At 33.1% G+C, this 20,234-nt stretch overlaps 2 protein-coding genes across 2 annotated transcripts; both read left to right on the top strand.

Annotated features, from left to right (window-relative positions):
- The first annotated feature begins 8,064 nt into the window (after nucleotides 1-8,064).
- LOC108480391 (cell number regulator 6-like) lies at nucleotides 8,065-11,035 on the top strand. The gene is made up of 5 exons (XM_017783376.2): nucleotides 8,065-8,373; nucleotides 8,464-8,565; nucleotides 9,333-9,447; nucleotides 9,752-10,017; nucleotides 10,592-11,035. Exons 2-5 carry the CDS (start codon nucleotides 8,464-8,466, stop codon nucleotides 10,811-10,813), a joined length of 705 nt encoding a protein of 234 aa, XP_017638865.1. The 5' UTR covers nucleotides 8,065-8,373; the 3' UTR covers nucleotides 10,814-11,035.
- Nucleotides 11,036-11,770: 735 nt separating this feature from the next.
- Nucleotides 11,771-19,742, top strand: LOC108483663 (structural maintenance of chromosomes protein 2-1). The gene is made up of 21 exons (XM_017787179.2): nucleotides 11,771-12,154; nucleotides 12,240-12,592; nucleotides 12,760-13,440; nucleotides 13,621-13,764; nucleotides 13,878-14,168; nucleotides 14,248-14,433; nucleotides 14,512-14,676; nucleotides 14,769-14,828; nucleotides 14,995-15,057; nucleotides 15,241-15,332; nucleotides 15,581-15,677; nucleotides 15,818-15,934; nucleotides 16,050-16,268; nucleotides 16,663-16,803; nucleotides 16,877-17,044; nucleotides 17,121-17,305; nucleotides 17,454-17,547; nucleotides 17,624-17,712; nucleotides 17,873-18,098; nucleotides 18,674-18,748; nucleotides 19,296-19,742. The coding sequence occupies exons 2-21, from the start codon at nucleotides 12,275-12,277 to the stop codon at nucleotides 19,413-19,415; spliced, it is 3,531 nt and encodes a 1,176-aa protein (XP_017642668.1). The 5' UTR covers nucleotides 11,771-12,154; nucleotides 12,240-12,274; the 3' UTR covers nucleotides 19,416-19,742.
- Nucleotides 19,743-20,234: the final 492 nt, after the last annotated feature.

The following is a 20,234-nucleotide window of genomic DNA, read 5'->3' as shown; positions in this document are numbered from 1 at the left end:
CATCCGGACACATTTAACTCAATAATTCATTTCTCACCTTTTGTAGTATGTTGCATACAATTCAAAAGATATTCAAAGTATATAAATTCATAATTCAAACACATACATTGCATTTATATATACAACTATACCCTATGAACTTATCTAGCAAAAACAATTGTTGAGGACTAATCCGTAATTTTCCTTTTTCCTCGATTATCTACCAGTTGATTCAAATCTTGATCTACCTTGTAATTCATTTCAATTTATCAGTTTAAAATGTCTTATAACAGTTTATTTCATGCACATAACAGTCTAATTTCATTTTACAAAAATTCTTTTAATTTTTACATTTTATTCAATTTAGTCCCTAAAATCGAAACAATCATAACTTTCATAATTAAGCCCCATTTTTCAATCCAATTTCAATCACATCCCTCTAAATCCCTATAATATCTATAATTATAGAAATTTCATGTTAATAAATATTTTCATTTTAGTCCCTATGTTCAAAACTAATAAATTTTACTTCACAAATTAGTCATTTTACAAATCTAAGCTTAATAACTAACCATTTAACATCAAAAGCTTCAAAATTCATCAATGGAAACATTCCAAAACTTTAACAGTTTTACGATTTAATACCCAAGCTAGCTAAATCAAGCTCCTGAGATCTCAAAAATATAAAAATTACAAAAAAGCAAACTTAGAATGACTTACCATGCAAGGCTGATTGTATTGAATCATTCAACAATGGCTTCTCTATTCTCTTTGAAGTATATTCAGTCAAGAAAAGAAAAACTAAAGAAGATGACACTTTTCTATTGTTTAAACATATTATTAGCCTTATTTTTAACATTATTTTACATATTTTTAAATTAAAAATATGCGTTAATTGTACACTATAATGACAAATTGCTTAATTTCCATTTAAATCCTTGGTTCAATTACCATTTAAGCTCTTTAATCAATAAAATTTATATCAATTAACTTTTATGGTTTTTAAGATTTAGTCATTGTACCTTAATCACTAACTGTTCAATAAAATTATCGGACCAAATTTCAATATAACTCTATAATAAACTCATAAATATTAATAAATAATATTTATTGATTCAATTATCGAAAAATAGATTTTCGAACTACCGTTTCTGCACCACTAAAAACGAGCTGTTACACCTACAATAACGTTGTCATTGTTCCCAAGGACAAGAAATAAGAAGTGGTAATTATTTTTAGTTTAAATATATATTTTTAAGATGATTGTTTTTACATCAATTTTATTTTATTCATTATATTCATAGTATTTAATTTAATGCAGGAAAAATGTAGAAAACAGTGAAACTTAAAGTCAATATTATAATTAAATTTAATTATTTTAGTCGATAATATTAATACATATCCCATGCATAATCCATTAGAGGAGTTATTAACTGTGACCTAAAAGAATAGGGATAACCACGCTATAACTTGAGAAATTGTACGATAAACTTTCCTGTTCGGTTTTAACATTCTCGCCAATTTGTTTTAAATGCCAATTACCATTAATGTTAATAATGTAATATTACTACTAAACTTGTGTCAATTAACTTGTGTTGTTTTTTATATATTAAATAAAAATGCATGAATATAAACACTGCCAAAAAAGTTAAATATTTTTACCCACATAGACACTTTACATATTTATATAAACACTTTAATAAATTCGAAAGTTAAAAACATTTTCAATATTTTGAAATTTTTTAATTAATATGTTTAAAATGTTAAATTAAATTATTTTAAAAAATTTTGTACATTAATTTTTAAACAGAATTTAGAAAAAAATATTTTAACAACATATTTAAAATAACTTTAATGTTTATAAAATAAAGAGAAATTGAGAGAATAAAGAACAAAGAAAATATGAAAGCAACGAGAAAATGAACTTTATTGATCAAAAGGGATGATTACAATGCTTTATCAGAGTCTCTATTTATAAGCATAAGAAGTATAAAAGAAATAGAGATTTAATTCTAATAACTATTAGAATTTAAAGTACATCAAAACTTTATCTTTATCATGATGGACATCCACTTAATAAGATATTCATAAAACTCCCCCTTGGATGTCTATTGGTAGATAATGTGCCTCGTTTAAACCTTATTAGGAAAAACCCTGTGGGATAAAAAACCTAATGAAGGAAAAAGAGTACACAATTTTCTATTACAAGCTGCCTCGTTAAAAAACTTTACTAAGAAAACTCAATGGGACAAAACATTGATTAAAGGAAAAGAGTACAACTTGTTTTCAAACTCCCCCTGATGACAACATTACATTACTTCTTTGAGTCAACGCATTCCAATCTTGTGCAGTAGTCTTTCAAATGTTGAAGTTGGTAATGCCTTATTAAAAAGATCTGCTAAATTCTCACTAGAATGAATTTGTTGAACATTTATATCACCTCATTTCTCAAGATCATGGGTGAAGAATAATTTTGGTGAAATATGTTTCATTCTATCACCTTTGATATAGTCACCCTTCAATTGAGCTATACATGCTACATTATCTTCGTATAATATAGTTGGCATATTTTCCTGTAAAGGTAAATTACATACCTTCTGGATATGTTAGATCAATAACTTAGCCAAACACACTCTCGACTTGCCTCATGCATTGCAATTATTTCTACATGATTTGAAGAAGCAGCAGCTAATGTTTTCTTTGTTGAACGCCAAGATATGGCAGTATCCCCACATATAAATAAATATCCTGTTTGAGATCGACCTTTATGTGGATCCGATAAGTATCTAGCATCAGCATAGCCAACTAATAGGGATTTTGAATCATTTCAATAAAATAACCCCATATCAATAGTTCCTCTGAGATATCTAAATCCATATTTAATTCCATTCCAATGTTTACGTGTTGGAGAAGAACTAAATCTTGCTAACAAGTTTACAGTGAAAGCTATATCAGGTTTTGTGTTATTTGCAAGATACATCAATGCCCCTATAGCATTTAAATATGGTACTTCAGGACCAAGAAACTCTTCACCATCCTCGTAAGGACGGAATTGATCTTTATTCACATCTAACGATCGTACAAGCATCGAAGTACTTAATGGGTGTGCTTTATCCATATAAAATTTCTTTAATATCTTTTTCGTATAAGTTGATTGATGGACATGAATTCCATCTTTTAAATGATTGATTTGTAAGCCAAGACAAAACTTTTTTTTCTAAGATATTTCATCTCAAATTCTTTCTCTAAACAATTTATTGTGTTTTGGAGCTCTTCAAGAGTTCTAATAATATTTAGATCATCAACATAAACAACAATTATCACAAAATTTGATCCAAACCTTTTTATAAAGACACATAGACAAATTGGATCGTTTTTGTAACCTTCTTTTAACAAGTATTCACTAAGACGATTGTATCCCATACGTCCAGATTGTTTTAATCCATATAAAATTTTTTTTAATATGATCGAACAATTTTCCCGAGAAACTCTATATCCTTCAGGGATCTTAAATCCTTCAGGGATTTTCATATAAATTTCACTATCAAGTGTGCCATAAAAATAGGCTGTAACAATATCCATTAGATGCATGTCAAGTTTTTCACGTACTGCCAGACCAATTAGATATCTAAACGTGATTGCATCCACCATAGGAGAATATGTCTATTCATAATCAATGTCGGGCCTTTGCGAAAATCTTTGTGCTACAAGTTGTGCTTTATATCTTACAACTTCATTTTTTATTATTTTGTTTTTGCACAGATATCCATTTATATCCTACCAGCTTTACACCTTTAGGTGTTTGGACTACAGGCCCAAAAACCTTACGTTTAGAAAGTGAATTTAATTCTGCTTGAATTACATATTTCCATTTCGGCCAATCTTTTCTATTTCCACATTCATAAATAGATTTAGGCTCAAGATCATCATTTTCTTTTTCTACTTCAATAGCAACATTATATGCAAAATTGTTGTCGACAACTATATTTTTCCGGTTCCATCTTTTCCCCAAAGTAACATAACTTATCGAGATCTCTTTGTTATTATCATTTTTAGGTACCTGAATCCCTTTTGGGGTTTTATGATTATAATTAATTATATCTTTGGCCTCTTCTTGGGAATTTATCTCCATAATATAATTACCTTGAGTATTTTCTCCTTTCCTTTTATGAGGATTTTTATCTTTGGAACTAACCGGTCTTCTACGCTTCAGGCATTGATTACTTTTTTTTGCACTAACAGTTTGCCTTATTGGGATATCAATTCATATTAGAGCATTTTCAGCTGGTATGTGAGATTTTGTAATTCTCTTTAGGTTAGTAAATGAATCTGGCAGTTGATTGGTGATGTTTTGCAAATATATGATCCTTTGAACTTCTTGTTCACATTAATTTGTACGAGGATCTAATTAAAATAACGATGATCCATTCCATGTAATTTCTTTTACCAACTGTATTTTCTCTCCCTCTAATGTTAGGAATATTGTTTCATTAAAGTAACAATCAACAAATCGTGTAGTAAATAAATCTCCAGTTAATGGTTCAACATACGTAATTATAGAAGGAGATTCATAACCAACATATATTCTCAACCTCCTCTGAGGACCCATCTTTGTTCGTTATGGTGGAGCAATTGAAAAATATATTGCACATCCAAAAATTCTAAGATGGGAAATATTTGGCTCCTGACCAAAAGCCAATTGCAATGGAGAGTATTTATTATAACTTGTTGACCTAATGCGCATAAGTGCTGTTGCATGCAAAATAGCATATCCCCAAGCTGTAATAGGGAGCTTTGTTCTCATAAGTAATGGCCTAGCTATTAGTTGGAGGCATTTGATAAACGATTCGGCTAAACCATTTTGTATGTGAACATGAGCTACAGGATGTTCAACTTTTATCCCAATTGACATGCAATAATCATTGAAATCTTGAGATGTAAACTCACCAGCATTATCAAGACGAATAGTTTTTATTGCATAATCAAGAAATTGTGCTCTTAATCGAATTATTTGAGCAAGCAGTCTTACAAACTCCTGGTTGCGAGTCGATAATAAACATACATGTGACCATATACTAGATGCATCTATTAATACCATAAAATATCTAAATGGTCCACATAGTGGATGAATAAACCCACATATATCACCTTGAATACGTTCCAGAAATGGGGGAGATTCAATCCCAACTTTAGTTGGTGATGGTCTAATTAACAATTTACCTTGAGAACAAGTATCACAAGAGAAATTTTTGAATTCAAGAATCTTCTGGTTTTTTAATGGGTGCCCAATTGAATTCTCAATTACTTTTCGTATCACAATAGATCTGGGGTGGCCTAACCGGTCATGCCAAATAGTAAACGTATGTAGTTCTACAAACTTCTGGTTTGTAGTAACGTGTGTCTCAATTGCACTAATATGTGTATAATATAAACCTGATGAAAAAGTAGGTAGTCTTTCCAAAACACATTTCTTTCCACATTCAACATTTGTAATATATAGATATTCAATATTTTTCTCATTCATAGTCTTAATATGATATCCATTAATACGAATATATTTAAAACTCAATAAATTTCTTTGAGACTTAGTGGAAAATAAAGCACCATCAATTACAAATTTTGTACCTTTAGGTAATAATAAAATTGCTCTTCCAGAGTCTTCAATAAGTTTTGAACTACCCGAGATTTTATTAATATGAGCATCACTTATTGTTAAATGAGAAAAATATTTTCTCTTTGAGTATCGTATGTGTTGTAGCACTATCAGCAAGATATATGTCTCCATTGATTTTGGATCCAACAAAATTTTGTTGATCATTCATATTCTTCAATATATATATATAACATTAGAAATGTTGCAAATATTTATTGAATATGTATAACTTTCAAAATAAGTAAATAAATAAACATACTTTTTTTTTTTTGGAATCAAGAAAATGAACATATTTAAAATAACATAATAACACCAACTTATTCCTTATGCAAGAAAATGAAACATACTTAAAAACAATATAAAATGCTAAAATAACACCAACTTTTCTAATGATTCTCAAAGAAATCTGTCACATCAAGGTGAGTTATATCATTAAGGCCATGAATTACATCACCCTCCTTTTTGCCTTTATTTCATCATTTTTAGATATAAAATTTGTCTCAATATTATTTTTCTTCCCTTTAATAGATGCTGGATAAAGTTTCACTAAATGTTCAGGCGTACGACCCAATGTTCCCTCATACCATATCGGTAACATAAATTCTCAATAACCTTTGAAGGATTATTTTGACCACCTCTTTCTTGTCCTTCATTGCTATTCTTTTTCTGGTGGTTAGAAATATCACTATTATTAACACCATGATAGTGGTTACTAGTACGTCCTCGACCACGTCCCTCACTACGTCCACGACTACGACCACGATCGAGACCTTTATATTTTTCATTTCCATATTTATCGTATCGCAGCATTCACTTGTGAAGTGGTGCGATGTGATGGGACGAATTCCATGATTTTTCATCAACAACTCATTATTTTGTTCAGCCACTAAAAGGCATGAAATCAATTCAGAATATTTTTTAAAATCTTTTTCACAGTATTGCTGCTGCAGAAGCACATTAGTAGCATGAAAGGTTGAAAAGGTTTTCTCTAACAAATCCTTATCAGTTATGTTCTTTCCACATAATTTTAATTAAGAACTAATTTTGAAAAGTTCTAAATTGTATTCACTTATAGTTTTAAAATCTTGTAGCTATAAGTGCATCCAATCATAACGAGCTTTAGGGAGGATCACCGTTTTCTGATGGTCAAATCTTTCTTTCAAATTTTTTCACAACTCAAGAGGGTCTTTCACAGTGAGATATTCCACTTTTAATCTTTATGTAGATGATGACGGATGAAAATAATTACTTTTGCCTTGTCTTGGTTAGATGCTTCTTTATTTTCTACTATAGTATTTCCTAGACCTTTAGCATCTAGGTGAATTTCAGTATCTAACACCCATGACAAATAATTTTTTCCTGAGATGTCTAGGGCGGCAAGTTCAAGTTTGACAAGATTTGACAATATAATTACTAAAAAAAAAACTAAAAAAATATTAGTAAAATAATAGTAATCATATTATTTGTCAAATGTAATTATAATAAAGTATTTAAGAAAAAAAATAGGAAATAAAATAAAATAATTTGTGATATAAAATTTAGGATTACCTTAAGTCGATAGAGAAATTAAATTCGATTCCTCCGAAGAACTTTAAGTAAATTGCTACACAAGTTTAAACCCCTTTTTTTTGTCAATTTTTGGGTAGCCAAACAACCAATTTGAATGCTAAGTGAGAAAAATAATGAAAGTAATTCAATAGGGGATTAGAAAAGGATATAAAGCAATTGAGGTATGGGTTATCAAATGAAAAATAAGAATGAGGCGGGTTTAGAAAAAAATTTTGAGAATCGTGCTAATAACGTGTTATAAAATAAAGAGAAATAGAAAGAATAAAAAACAAAGAAAATATGAAAGTAACAGAGAATGAACTTTAATGATCAAAAGGGATAATTACAATGCTTCATTAAAGTCTCTATTTATAGGGATAAGAAGTATAAAAGAAATAGAGATTTAATTCTAATAACTATTAAAATTTAAAGTATATCAAAGCTTTATCTTTATCATGATAGATATCCACTTAATAAGATATTTATAATATTTAAATTTTTTAAAAATTATTAGAAATTTTACTTAAATGTTTAAAATTAGATTAAAAACATACTACAATTTTTAATTAAAAATGTATAGAAATTTAAAACTATTAACATGGTATTTTCGGATTATTTAAAACTATTTATAAATACTTTTTACAAAACTAATTTAAATTTAAAAATTATATAAAATTTATTTAAAATATTATAAATATAATTATATTTAGAACAAAATTTAAGTTTTTATATATTATTTATGTAAACATTTTAATTTTAAAAAAAGTTTAAACTAATATCTAATTAAAAATCATTATAAAAAATAAAAATGAGTAAATATTATTTTCATTGATATATAAATAATATAATCAGTCCGATAGGTATCCAAATTAGTAAGTAGTCAATCTGTGAAATTGACACGTGGGAGCTTTCGCTTTCAACACGTAACGTCAGTCTGGTCCGAACCCGGTTCTTAACGAAGTCCAGGGGAAGGGTTAGGTTGGTCATTGGCGCCGGGTGCGTGCGGGCGCTAATATTGGCATAGTCTAATAGACGAAACTGTAGACACCGAGAGACTCGAGAGACGTAAGTTAAACTTGGAGAAGAGACGAAATTGTAGTTGACCCTTTAACCATTTATTTCTTATAAACCGAATCACTCCTTCGGAGATTTTGATAATTCCCCCATCTCCCTAGATCTCCTACATTTCGGAGGTTGTAAGACTTTGAAGACTCGGCTATGTACGTACGCCTCCTCTTTCTTTTTCAATTTAATAATTTTTTTCTTGTTTGCTTTTGGATCAGATGGCGGACGCGCAATCCAGATACGTTAAGCTGACAAAAGATCAGGTACCTTTAGAGGATATCCAACCTGGTGAACTTAATCAGCCCATTGATGTTCCTCAGGTCTCTCTCTCTCTCAAGACGATTTTATTCTTTTCTTCTTTTTTTTTTTGAATTGTATATAGAGAACCTTGTTGCTTAGAATTTTGAAATTGCTTTACCATGTCACTTTCTTTAGTTATTTACTGAATGCTCACTTTGGTGATATGAGAGGATGGTATAGCTATTTTTTTAGGTTGATAATTATAGTCTGGAAACCAGTTTGAAAATCGGGGTAAAGATTTGTTTGAAATCCACCAAATTTGCGCATGACCTATCAACCGTTGGAAGCGTTGTTTTGGGGACACTCAGATCTGTTTGGAAGACCGATTCTAAAATGTTTGTCAAACGTTTTAATGGTTTTTCTTGGTGTGTATAGGAAGCATAATTTAGTCAGTAGATCTTTTACAAACTTATCTGGCTGATTGCTGAATTTAGGACCAAATCTTCCACTAATTGAGTGATTTAGGATTAAAGCTTTTATTTGTGTCTAAGAAGTGCTAAACTTTTTTTTATTTGTAATAATTAAGGGTTTCCTTTATTTATATTTTCTATTTTTTATGAGCTTCACTCGCCAATTAGATAGTAATGGAGTAATTATCGCTTAGATCTTGTTCCTCAAGAAAATTATGAACTTGTAAGGGTTGATAATAGTTATTAATTTATATAACATAGTATGATACAGCTTAGGACCCTCCCCCCCCCCCCCCAAAAAAAAAAAGAAAGCTTTTTTTTTTCTTGTTGGGAGATGCACATTGGGATATTGTCTTATCTTTTGGATTGTTTCTTAGTTGCATGTCCGAAAGTGCAATGAATGTGGACAGCCTTTACCTGAAAATTTTGAACCTCCTGCTGTTGAACCTTGGACAACTGGAATTTTTGGCTGTGCTGAAGATACAGAAAGTTGTAAGTTCATATGTCTTTACTTTGTCAAACAATGACTTTGCCCTTGTTATTTGTTGAGAAAGTCTAATTAATTGTGTAAGAATGTTTACATACTTGAATCAATAAACAAATTTTTATGTATGTTAACAGACTCATTTTCCGATTGCTTGATGATTGTAAGCATGTTTTATACGAGTGTAACAGAGGGAGAAAACTTTTATAAGGAAGCTGCTGTAATAAAATAGTTTATCCTAGGACACTTCTATGCTATTATCCTTCATTAAAGCTATTGTGATTTACATTAGCATATTGATTTGTGCTGCAGGCTGGACGGGACTATTTTGTCCATGTGTTCTATTTGGGCGTAATATTGAGAGCTTGAGAGATGATACGCCCTGGACTACACCATGCATTTGTCATGCTATTTGTGTTGAAGGTGGCATTGCATTGGCAGTTGCAACAGCTTTTGTCCATGGTATTGAGCCGAAGACAACATTTCTCATTTACGAGGGTTTGTTGTTTGCTTGGTGGATGTGTGGAATATATACTGGCCTTTCTCGGCAATCCTTACAGAAAAAGTATCATCTCAAGGTAGTATCTAATCTTTCGTTGCCCATATGCACTTATTATTAATGCAAAACAAGCACAACCTTCTAAATATAGACTATCCAGTTTAAGTAGTTCCAAAGTGGCACAGTATTTTATCAAATAAGCACGTGTACTATCATAAAATAGAGTATTACTTGGTCCAACTAAACTAAACATGGTTTTTATGATCAGCGAATTAGCTTATATCCATAGAAGTAAATTTGAAGAAGAAAAAAGATTTGACTTAGAGTTCTATCTAACAATTTGAACGTCTTGAAACCTTTTGTTTCTGAATATTATCAATTGTAATTTAGTATTGATTAGTAATTACTCTTTGTCTCTTACCAAGATTACTAATTCACTAGCCTGTTGTGTCTTTTGGCACGGACTGTGGAGAATGATGTTGGTTCATATTCAAATTAATTTGATATCCATGCCTGAGTTTTAGTTGCTGACATTTGAATTTTCAATATGTCTATTAATTTGTACCGGTATCCAGTAGTAAGTTTGCCCAAAAACAGATGGGAGTAAGAGCTTCTACTTTTAACATTTTCTGACTTGTATTTGTTAATTGCAGAATTCACCCTGTGATCCTTGCATGGTGCATTGCTGCATGCACTGGTGTGCTTTATGCCAGGAGCATAGAGAGATGAAGGGACGGCTATCAGATGACTTTGTCATGCCAATGACTGTTGTCAACCCTCCTCCTGTTCAAGAGATGACCGCCAATAATGAAAACCAGGATTCCACACCACCACCCTCTGGGACTAGCACAAACTTGGAGATGCAAGCTCTCTAAGTTCCGGCATTCTTAGTAAAAAATGGCGCATATTGTTGAATGATTTTTGTGTTGGAGGGATTTTATTTAAATATTCATGCCTTGTTTCTCTGTAGAATTGGTTAGTCTTCAGAAGAACTTTTCCATACTCTTCTCATGGTACATCTATTGACACTGAGAGATAATTCCCTAATCAGCGAGGCATTTGATTTGCTATATATATACAGAGATGCCGTTACTTCATTTTTAGTTGTTTCATTGTACATAATCCTTCATGATTTTTTGTCAATTGCTATCACCCCATTGAAGTGGTACCTGGAGATTTGCAGTCTAAGCCATGTCCATGCAAAACCAGCATCAACATTTCAACCAACCATAACATGTAGCAGTAAGATTTTAGAGATTTTATATCAAGTGCTAAAGTTTATGATTTTTTAAGTTGTATTTACTGATGATGAAAGATGTATAAACCAAGCATAGCAATTCGTGTATATTGAATTTCGCTTTCCATGTTGTATTAATTTGTGCATATATAAATAGAACAGAAAGTATTATGTCGGGTAAGTGTCAAAATTTTAGCCTCAGTAGGATACATATATATTAGGCATTGTTTTAGTAATGTTGATTGTCAAAATCTGTCATGTCTTGTGTGTTTGCGTCTTCTTGAAACGGATCTGGATTGTTGGAAGACTGAGTGTTGGGTTATGAACTTTCGTTGGACCTGCAAGGAAAGGATGGACTAAGGTAGAGTTGGCACTTCAATTCGGACGGGATGGATGGTATTGAATCAATTTAGGTTTTTTATATATATTAAATAATAAAAATTAAAATGAATATCATAAAAAATTCAAATTATGAATTTGGGTTTTAAATATTAACGGGTATTGGGTTTTAAATTTTAATGGGTCTAGACTTTTAAGAGTTTTAATAGATATTTGAGTTTGGATACGTAAGGTTATGAACTTTTGGTTTTGTGTGTTAGGGTTAAACTGAAAACGGAATGAATTAAGTCAAACACGAAAGTTGATTAAACCAAGAAACAGAATAAACCAAAAGAAATCGATTTTTTGAGTTGGATTGTAAATGAATTTGGGAAGTAAAACCTAAAAAGTAGGGTGGGTGTTGAGGCCCTGTAGTTGGGGCGTGAAAGAAGTGATAAGAGGGCCTAGGGCATCCTCCTCCGCGATATATTTATATTTTTAAAACAATTCTGACATCTGTATTTCCCGCTCTTTCTTCAGTTTCTCAAAATTTCAGAATTTAAAATGACCTCAAAGCCTTCCCATTTCTTACTTTTCTGCTAAACCTTCATTTGTAACTCACTCGCTTTTTTCATCTGAAGACCTCCAAAGGGCAACCCAGGTAAAGCTAATTGCAATATCTCTACTTATTTTCTTCACAATCCCATGCGATTTCTCTCCATTTCTCTTGTCCTTTCAAATTATAGGATTTTCCTTCTCCGAGTCCCGCAATTGAGGCGCAATGTACATCAAGGAAATATGTTTGGAAGGGTTCAAATCCTACGCCACGAGGACCGTCGTCCCTGGTTTCGATCCCTTCTTCAATGCCATTACGGGTTTAAACGGGTCGGGGAAATCCAACATTTTGGACTCGATTTGCTTTGTCCTAGGTATCACCAATTTGCAGCAAGTTCGAGCTGCCAATCTTCAAGAGCTCGTTTACAAGCAAGGCCAAGCTGGAATTACTAAGGCAACTGTCTCCATTATTTTCGACAACTCCGATAGATCTCGGAGTCCACTTGGTTATGCGGATCACTCTGAGATTACAGTAACTCGACAAGTAGGTCACGAATAAACCCCCCCCCCCCCCCCCTTATTTCAGTTATAATTTTATTTCAATTTGAATTATTCTTGCAAGATTTCCCGTTTCTTTAGTTTTAATTTATATGATTTCATGGAACTCTTATCTTTTTTTTTTAATTGAAAATATATTTGAAACCTCTGCAGATTGTAGTTGGTGGGAGGAACAAATATTTGATCAATGGAAAACTTGCGCAGCCAAGCCAAGTACAGAACCTTTTCCATTCGGTTCAACTTAATGTTAATAATCCGCATTTTCTGATAATGCAAGGTCGCATCACCAAGGTTTTAAATATGAAACCTCCTGAGATTTTATCAATGCTTGAAGAGGCTGCTGGAACAAGAATGTATGAAACAAAGAAAGAGTTCGCATTGAAAACACTCGAGAAGAAACAGAGTAAGGTAGATGAGATAAATAAGCTTCTTGATCAAGAAATACTGCCTGCTTTGGAGAAGTTAAGAAAAGAACGGATGCAGTATATGCAATGGGCTAATGGGAATGCGGAGCTGGATCGACTTAAAAGGTTTTGTGTTGCTTATGAGTATGTTCAAGCAGAGACGATTAGAGATAGTGCGGTTGGTGAAGTGGAAAGGGTAAAGGCAAAGATAACTGAAATTGATAATGATGCAGAAAGAACAAAGGTGGAAATTCAGGATATGGAGACAAATATATCGAAGTTGACTGCTCAAAAGGAAGCTACTATGGGTGGAGAAGTTAAAACCTTGTCTGATGAAGTAGATTCACTATCTAAATCTCTAGTGCAGGAAGTGTCTGTGCTGGAGAGTAAAGAGGATACTCTCAAGGGAGAGAAAGAGAATGCTGAAAAGGTTATAGATTTCTGGCCCCTAGCTCTGCTGTTTCTTTGGAATCGGCTCAAGCATTTTAATTATCTAACATAGAGAAAATCTGTTTTATTTTCTCTTGAATTTGTTTCGTTTTTATCTGCTTTCTAGTGTTTTGTTCCTATTTTCACATAAAAGATTGATTTTAACATTTAGTGTTCCCAGATCATTCACAACATTGAAGATTTAAAGCAGTCTATTGAAGGTAAAGCTATTGCATTGCAAAAGTCTGAACAAGGAGCAGCTGATCTGAACAAGAGATTTGAGGATCTTTCTAAGAGTTTGGAAGATCTTGAAAAGGAACACCAGGTAAACACTTGCTATGTCATTGTTTTTCTAATTATAATTTTATAAGCATTTTATTTCTTGCATTCATTTGTAAACCAAATGTTTTGAGGAAGTTTGTGTAATGAACATGGCAGGCTGTCCTAGCTGGCAAGAGCAGTGGAAATGAAGAGAAATGTCTAGAGGATCAACTAGGAGATGCCAAAGTTGCTGTTGGGACTGCTGAAACAGAATTGAAGCAGCTGAAAACAAAAATTAGCCACTGTGAAAAGGAGCTAGGAGAGAAAACACGCCAATTAAAGTCAAAGCGTGCAGAAGCAGTTGATGTGGAGAATGAGCTTAATTCTAGGAGAAAAGGTTTGGAAAAAGTTGAAATTGAGTTGGAAAATCTTCCATACAAAGAAGGCCAGATGGAAGCATTGCAAAAGGTTCCACTCCTCTCCCTTATTGGCGAACTGTCTGAATTTTCTTTTGGCTAAATCTTTTTTAATGGACATACTTTTCTAGGACCGTGCATCTGAGTTGGAGCTCATCCAGAAGCTGAAAGATGAAGTACGGGATCATTCAGCGCAGTTAGCAAATGTTCAGTTCAATTATCGTGATCCTGTGAAAAATTTTGACCGGACAAAGGTGAAAGGAGTGGTTGCAAAACTAATAAAAGTGAAGGATAGCTCAGCAATGACAGCCTTAGAGGTTGACAGCATGTGAATGATATTTTTCTTTTGTTGATTACCATTGAATTTTATGGTAACCCTTCAAATCAACTTGTAGGTTACTGCAGGTGGAAAGTTATTTAATTTGGTCGTTGACAGTGAAAATACAGGAAAGCAGCTGCTTCAGAATGGTGAACTACGAAGAAGAGTAACAATTATACCTTTAAACAAAATCCAACCAAATAATGTTCACCCTAGGGTTCAGCAGTCTGCTACTAGATTGGTTAGTCATCGTCGTTCTTTTAAATCTATTACTATATTTTCAAATCCGTCCCTTTCTATGTTTTGATTTCACATTATATAATATATTTGTAGGTTGGCAAGGAGAATGCAAAGCTGGCACTTTCTTTGGTTGGCTTTGATAAGGAATTGGAGGTATGCTTTGAAGAGGCTCTACCCTTATGCTGCATGATGTCTATTGACAATTTCTAGATGAGCTGAGCTATATACTTTGAACCTCTATACGCAGTCAAAGAAAATTGTTGGTAAATTTTTTTTGTTCAATGTTGTCTTGTTCTGAAAGTTTTGAATGATATTGCAGAGTGCTATGGAATATGTATTTGGTGGCACTTTTGTTTGTAGAACCACTGAAGCTGCAAAGGAGGTATGTCTATATGAATGTGTCCAACTATTTGTTCTTTGAACAATGTAAAACACTTCACTTCTTTTATTCTTTTTTGGCCGTAACTTACGTCGAAAGTTTGCCTTCATCCTCCGTCGCCTCTGGACTACATGTACTGTGAATTCAGTTATGGTTTTTCTTTTCAACTCAACAAATCTTTTGTAGGTTGCTTTTAATCGGGACATTCGTACTCCTAGTGTCACCCTTGAAGGTGATATATTTCAACCTAGTGGTCTCTTAACTGGTGGAAGCCGCAGGTAAATAAGTAGGCTACAAGCATTCCAAGATTTTTGGTTCTCGTAGAACGCATATGATTTATTCTTTCTATCTCTCCATCTTCTTCTTTTTGAAACTAATCGTTTCATTTTGCTTTTGGAGTGGGTTGGCGGGGAGCAATTAAATTGATAAACGAATAATTTCTCCTTTTAACTTCTTTGTCGAACACTACTTTTTCCAAGTAGTTTGTATATATGTATTAATTAAAAATTGATATAATTTTCCACAGGGGTGGTGGTGATCTTCTAAGGCGACTTCATGATTTGGCAGAGGCTGAATCAAAACTTGCAGTGCACCAGAAGAAGTTATCAGAAGTTGAAGCAAAGGTATTACTTTAACAGCTTCTTCTCTTTCCCAAATATGATTGTGAGGGCTAGATAAAAAAATTGCTAATTGAATGATAACGCAATAAATCAGCTTTCCATTGTATTTTATTTTGTATTACCTTCAGTTTTTGATCTTGTAGATTGCAGACCTTCTGCCTCTTCAGAAAAAGTTCACGGACCTTAAAGCACAGTTAGAACTTAAAATGCATGACCTTTCCTTGTTTCAAAACAGGGCAGAGAAAAATGAGCATCATAAGGTTTTGCACTTCTCTTTTTTGTTTTTTAACCAATCAGTTCAACTCATTTAATTCAACATCCTGATGCTTTTGGGAGTGATTGGTTTAATTTCTCCTTATTTTTGGTTGCAAGTAGCTTGCAGAAATGGTAAAGAGCATCGAGCAAGAACTTGAACTAGCAAGATCAACTGTTAAAGAAAAGCAGATTTTGTATGAAAAACTTGTTAGTACAGTTTCAGAACTTGAAAAATCAATTAGGGATAATGATAATAATAGAGAGGGCAGACTTAAAGACTTGGAGAGGAAGATTAAGGCCACAAAAGCTAAAATGCAGTCAGCTTCAAAGGATCTCAAGGTAAAATCTTAATACTTTTCTTTTTGTTCTTCCCGTAACCATTTCGAGGAAACAAAGGTTCAAATTATTTTGAACTTTTTATGCGATGCTGTTATATTTTAGCTTCATATCTGAGGTAGAAAGAGGTTATGGTAAATTTGTGTAGATATTTTTGGACTTTCAGTAATGTGGTTACAGTTATTGACACTACCAATCTTTCTTTTCTCCATTTCCATGATCATTTACTTCTAGTACCCAAAATCCTTTTTTCTTTTAGAGGGGGTGGAAGGCCTACTGTCCTTTTTTGTAATTGATAAATGTTCGTCCTCCCTAGAGCTTCAAGTTTTTTGGTTTACTTTTCTGCCCAGATAATGTTGGCTCATTCATTTATGAAGCTTGCTTTGTGTATTTTTAGGGGCATATAAATGAAAAAGAGAAACTTGTCATGGAACGGGAGGCATTCATACAAGAACAATCATCTTTAGAGAATCAATTGACTTTTTTGAGAGCGCAAATTAACAATCTCAATGTGGAAATGCAGGAACAAGTGGCCAAGGTATTTGCTGATTTTGTTTTCAGTCTTGTTTTATTCTATGGTATAAAATTCATTTCCTCTTTCTGTGGTGCAGGTTGATTCCCTAAAAAAAAATCATGACCAGTTGCAATCTAAGTTGGATTCTGCTCGTTTAAAGATGAAGGAGTGTGATTCTGAAATTAGCAGTATTCTTAAGCAGCAACAAAAACTTCAGCATAAGCTTAGCAACGTGAAGCTTGAGAGGAAAAAGTTGGAAAATGAGGTAATTTTATTTGGTCAGCCATGTAGGTGTCCTGACACTTGAGGCATTTAAATATAACTTTGCTTTTTTTGTTTAGGTAAAGCAAATGGAGATGGAGCAGAAAGATTGCTCCACGAAAGTAGACAAACTGATTGAGAAGCATGCCTGGATTGCTACTGAAAGGCAACTTTTTGGCAGAAGTGGGACAGATTATGATTTTGCATCCCGTGATCCTCATAAAGCAAGGGAAGAACTTGACAAGCTTCAAACTGAACAATCAAGGTATGCAGAATTAGACCAGTTCTGTTTGCAAATATTTCATGTTCATTTAGTCGAGAACAGTTTAATACTTATCATCTTCTGCTATTATGAGAATGGATTGCTCACTTGGTTTGATTGGATTATCATTTTGTGCTCCCCATTCATGAAGCCTTGAAAAAAGAGTAAATAAGAAAGTGATGGCGATGTTTGAGAAAGCTGAAGATGAGTATAATGATTTGATGTCGAAGAAAAACACTGTGGAGGTTGGCTGCTCTCAATCTCTATTAACGGGTTTTTTTAGCATTTCACTCTTCCTTATCCTATTGTTTCTCTGCCTAGAACGACAAATCTAAAATTAAGAAGACAATTGAAGAGCTAGATGAGAAGAAGAAAGAAACACTAAAGGTCACTTGGGTCAAAGTTAACCAGTAAGCATTGCTCTCTGATATGTTCGGTTTCTTTCTGCTTTTACTTGGTGTCGGAATCTCATTTTTCAGATGTTTTGTTGATCTCTATGATGGTTCTTTTGATTTTGGGGTTTCTAAAAGACTTATCTTGCTTCGTCCTTTGTAATGCACTTTTCTTCAGTGATTTTGGGTCCATCTTTTCTACGCTGTTGCCGGGAACTATGGCAAAGCTCGAACCACCAGAAGGCTGCAGCTTCTTAGATGGTCTTGAGGTCCGTGTTGCATTTGGTGGTGTTTGGAAACAGTCCTTGTCTGAGTTGAGTGGAGGTCAACGGTCTCTACTTGCACTTTCACTAATCTTGGCTCTGCTGCTGTTTAAACCGGCTCCACTTTATATACTTGACGAAGTATGCTTTTTTATTTTTCTTCCGATTTGACTTTACTGCCCACACAACCATCTGCATTCATCCCAAATTAAGTGACTTCATTTTTTTATGAAAGCGGATTCATTGAAGTACTTCAATTTGATTACTTCTGAGTTCTGATATGATTTAGAAGTCATACTTTTTCTACTCCTTTTAGTTGGTCTTATTGAGATTTCCTAGTGGCATCTTCATATTGACCCTCTGCCAGATCCATACAAAGTTTCTGGTAATTATGCTATGCTTTAGATTATTACAAATAGCACAGTAGCATGAAACAAGAAAATACGCAATTGTAGCCTGATATTTGAAAGATTGTTTAGACAAGCTGGACTTTGAAGTAATTTCTGAATCTTTTATTTGATCAATGGATTTTAATTTTGCATCTCAAAACGCTTGAATATGCAAACTTGCACAACCATAAGCTGTTTATTCTCCTGAAATTGTATTTTTCTTGTTTTGCCTTTTCATATCGTACCTTTTGTTTTGTTTTCAGTAAATTATTGTTCATTAAATGACACTCAAAGTGATTAACCGCTTTATGGGAATGGTTGGAACAGGTTGATGCTGCACTAGATCTAAGCCACACTCAGAATATAGGGAGAATGATTAAGGCTCACTTTCCGCACTCCCAGGTTTGATGAGTCTTTGTTATTCCCCTCCCTTCCTGGAAATTCTAGTTTCTAGAATTATAAAACTCTAAAAGAAAATTCTACAATTATAAATTGCGCACTCATTTGATGCCTTAAAATATATCTGCAGTTGGCTCTGTTGATAACGAACACTGAATTGTGAAACTAAAACATGGATGAAAGTATGTTTTATGATCATTAACTCTCTCAGTAAGGCAATCATTTTTTGCATCGACTGATTGTAACTCTGATTTCCCGATGCTAAGGTTGCCTTGGCTACAGAGACTATAATAAGTCTAGGAGTCGACAGTCATTAGTTTTTTATTTGTTTATGAAACTATATCAACATGGATGTCCGATGAAAAATGCGTGGTGGTTTTTATTAGGGAGTAGCGGATACATAATCGTGTTAAGTTATAGGTAATGACAATGGGTTTTGGATGCATGCTATGCTGGCCAACTTTGCATTGGATTATAGAGGTGTAAAAAATATATAAGCCCTAAACAAATTCTTATGTATTGTGGGCCTAATTAGTTATTGATCTTGCAGTTTATTGTTGTTTCACTGAAAGAGGGCATGTTTAATAACGCCAACGTTCTTTTCCGAACAAAATTCGTGGATGGTGTTTCCACAGTCCTGAGGACCGTTGCATCTAAGTCTAGCAGGTGATCCGTCCAGTCCAACGACAAATAGAAAAACAAGTGAAACCACTTTCCAGTGAATTTCAACTGAGAAGGCCGGAAGCCTGCTACATGATGTACGTATGATTGTATAAATTATGGAGTTTGTGTGCGAGTGGAGGTCTAGAAATCCTTGACCATGGTAACTTCTCATATTTAAGATGCGTACTTGGTAGTGTATGTTCCAAGTTCTATACACCAATGTTTCTTTATTCATATTGAGTATGCAAGTAGCAGAACTGGATCTATTTGGACTGAGCTCTTCAGTAAGTGTTCTACTTACATATATGCATTGGATTTAACTGTGAAAATGAAATGGTAGTTATATCAATTGTTAGTAGTACTGATATTGAAACAGTACTTGCTTTTTTGAGAGATCAGGCTTTTTGACGTTGAAGCTTGGGATTTAACTTTAAGAGTCCAAACATTTAACTTGAAGTTTATGGCTCTTTCTTGCAACTCAAGTAACTTCCGGCAATAGTAATTTTCAGATCAGAGTTCTTGGATTCTTGGATTCAAATTTGAAAATTCTCTAGCCACAATTAGATGATAAATTTAGAATTTAAGAATCAAACAAGATAAGAAGGTAGAAGTTTCCTTGAAAACTAAGCAAGCTACAAGGCTTTCTTGGGCAACAAGTTGGCTTGTGGGATCTTTGAGGAAACTTGAAAATTTTAACTAATTAAATGATTATTGACCCAATAAACTCCAAAATTGAAGAACTAAAGAAAAGAAGCAAAAGATCATAGATGGATTGATGAAAAGAAGATGTAAGATGGATAGATAGCTTAGTATTTTTTGGTGAATT

Source organism: Gossypium arboreum, chromosome 1, assembly GCF_025698485.1.
Source record: "Gossypium arboreum isolate Shixiya-1 chromosome 1, ASM2569848v2, whole genome shotgun sequence".
NCBI classification, from domain to species: Eukaryota; Viridiplantae; Streptophyta; class Magnoliopsida; order Malvales; family Malvaceae; genus Gossypium; species Gossypium arboreum.
Note: the sequence above shows the minus strand (reverse complement) of the source record. Positions and strands in the feature narration are given on the sequence as shown.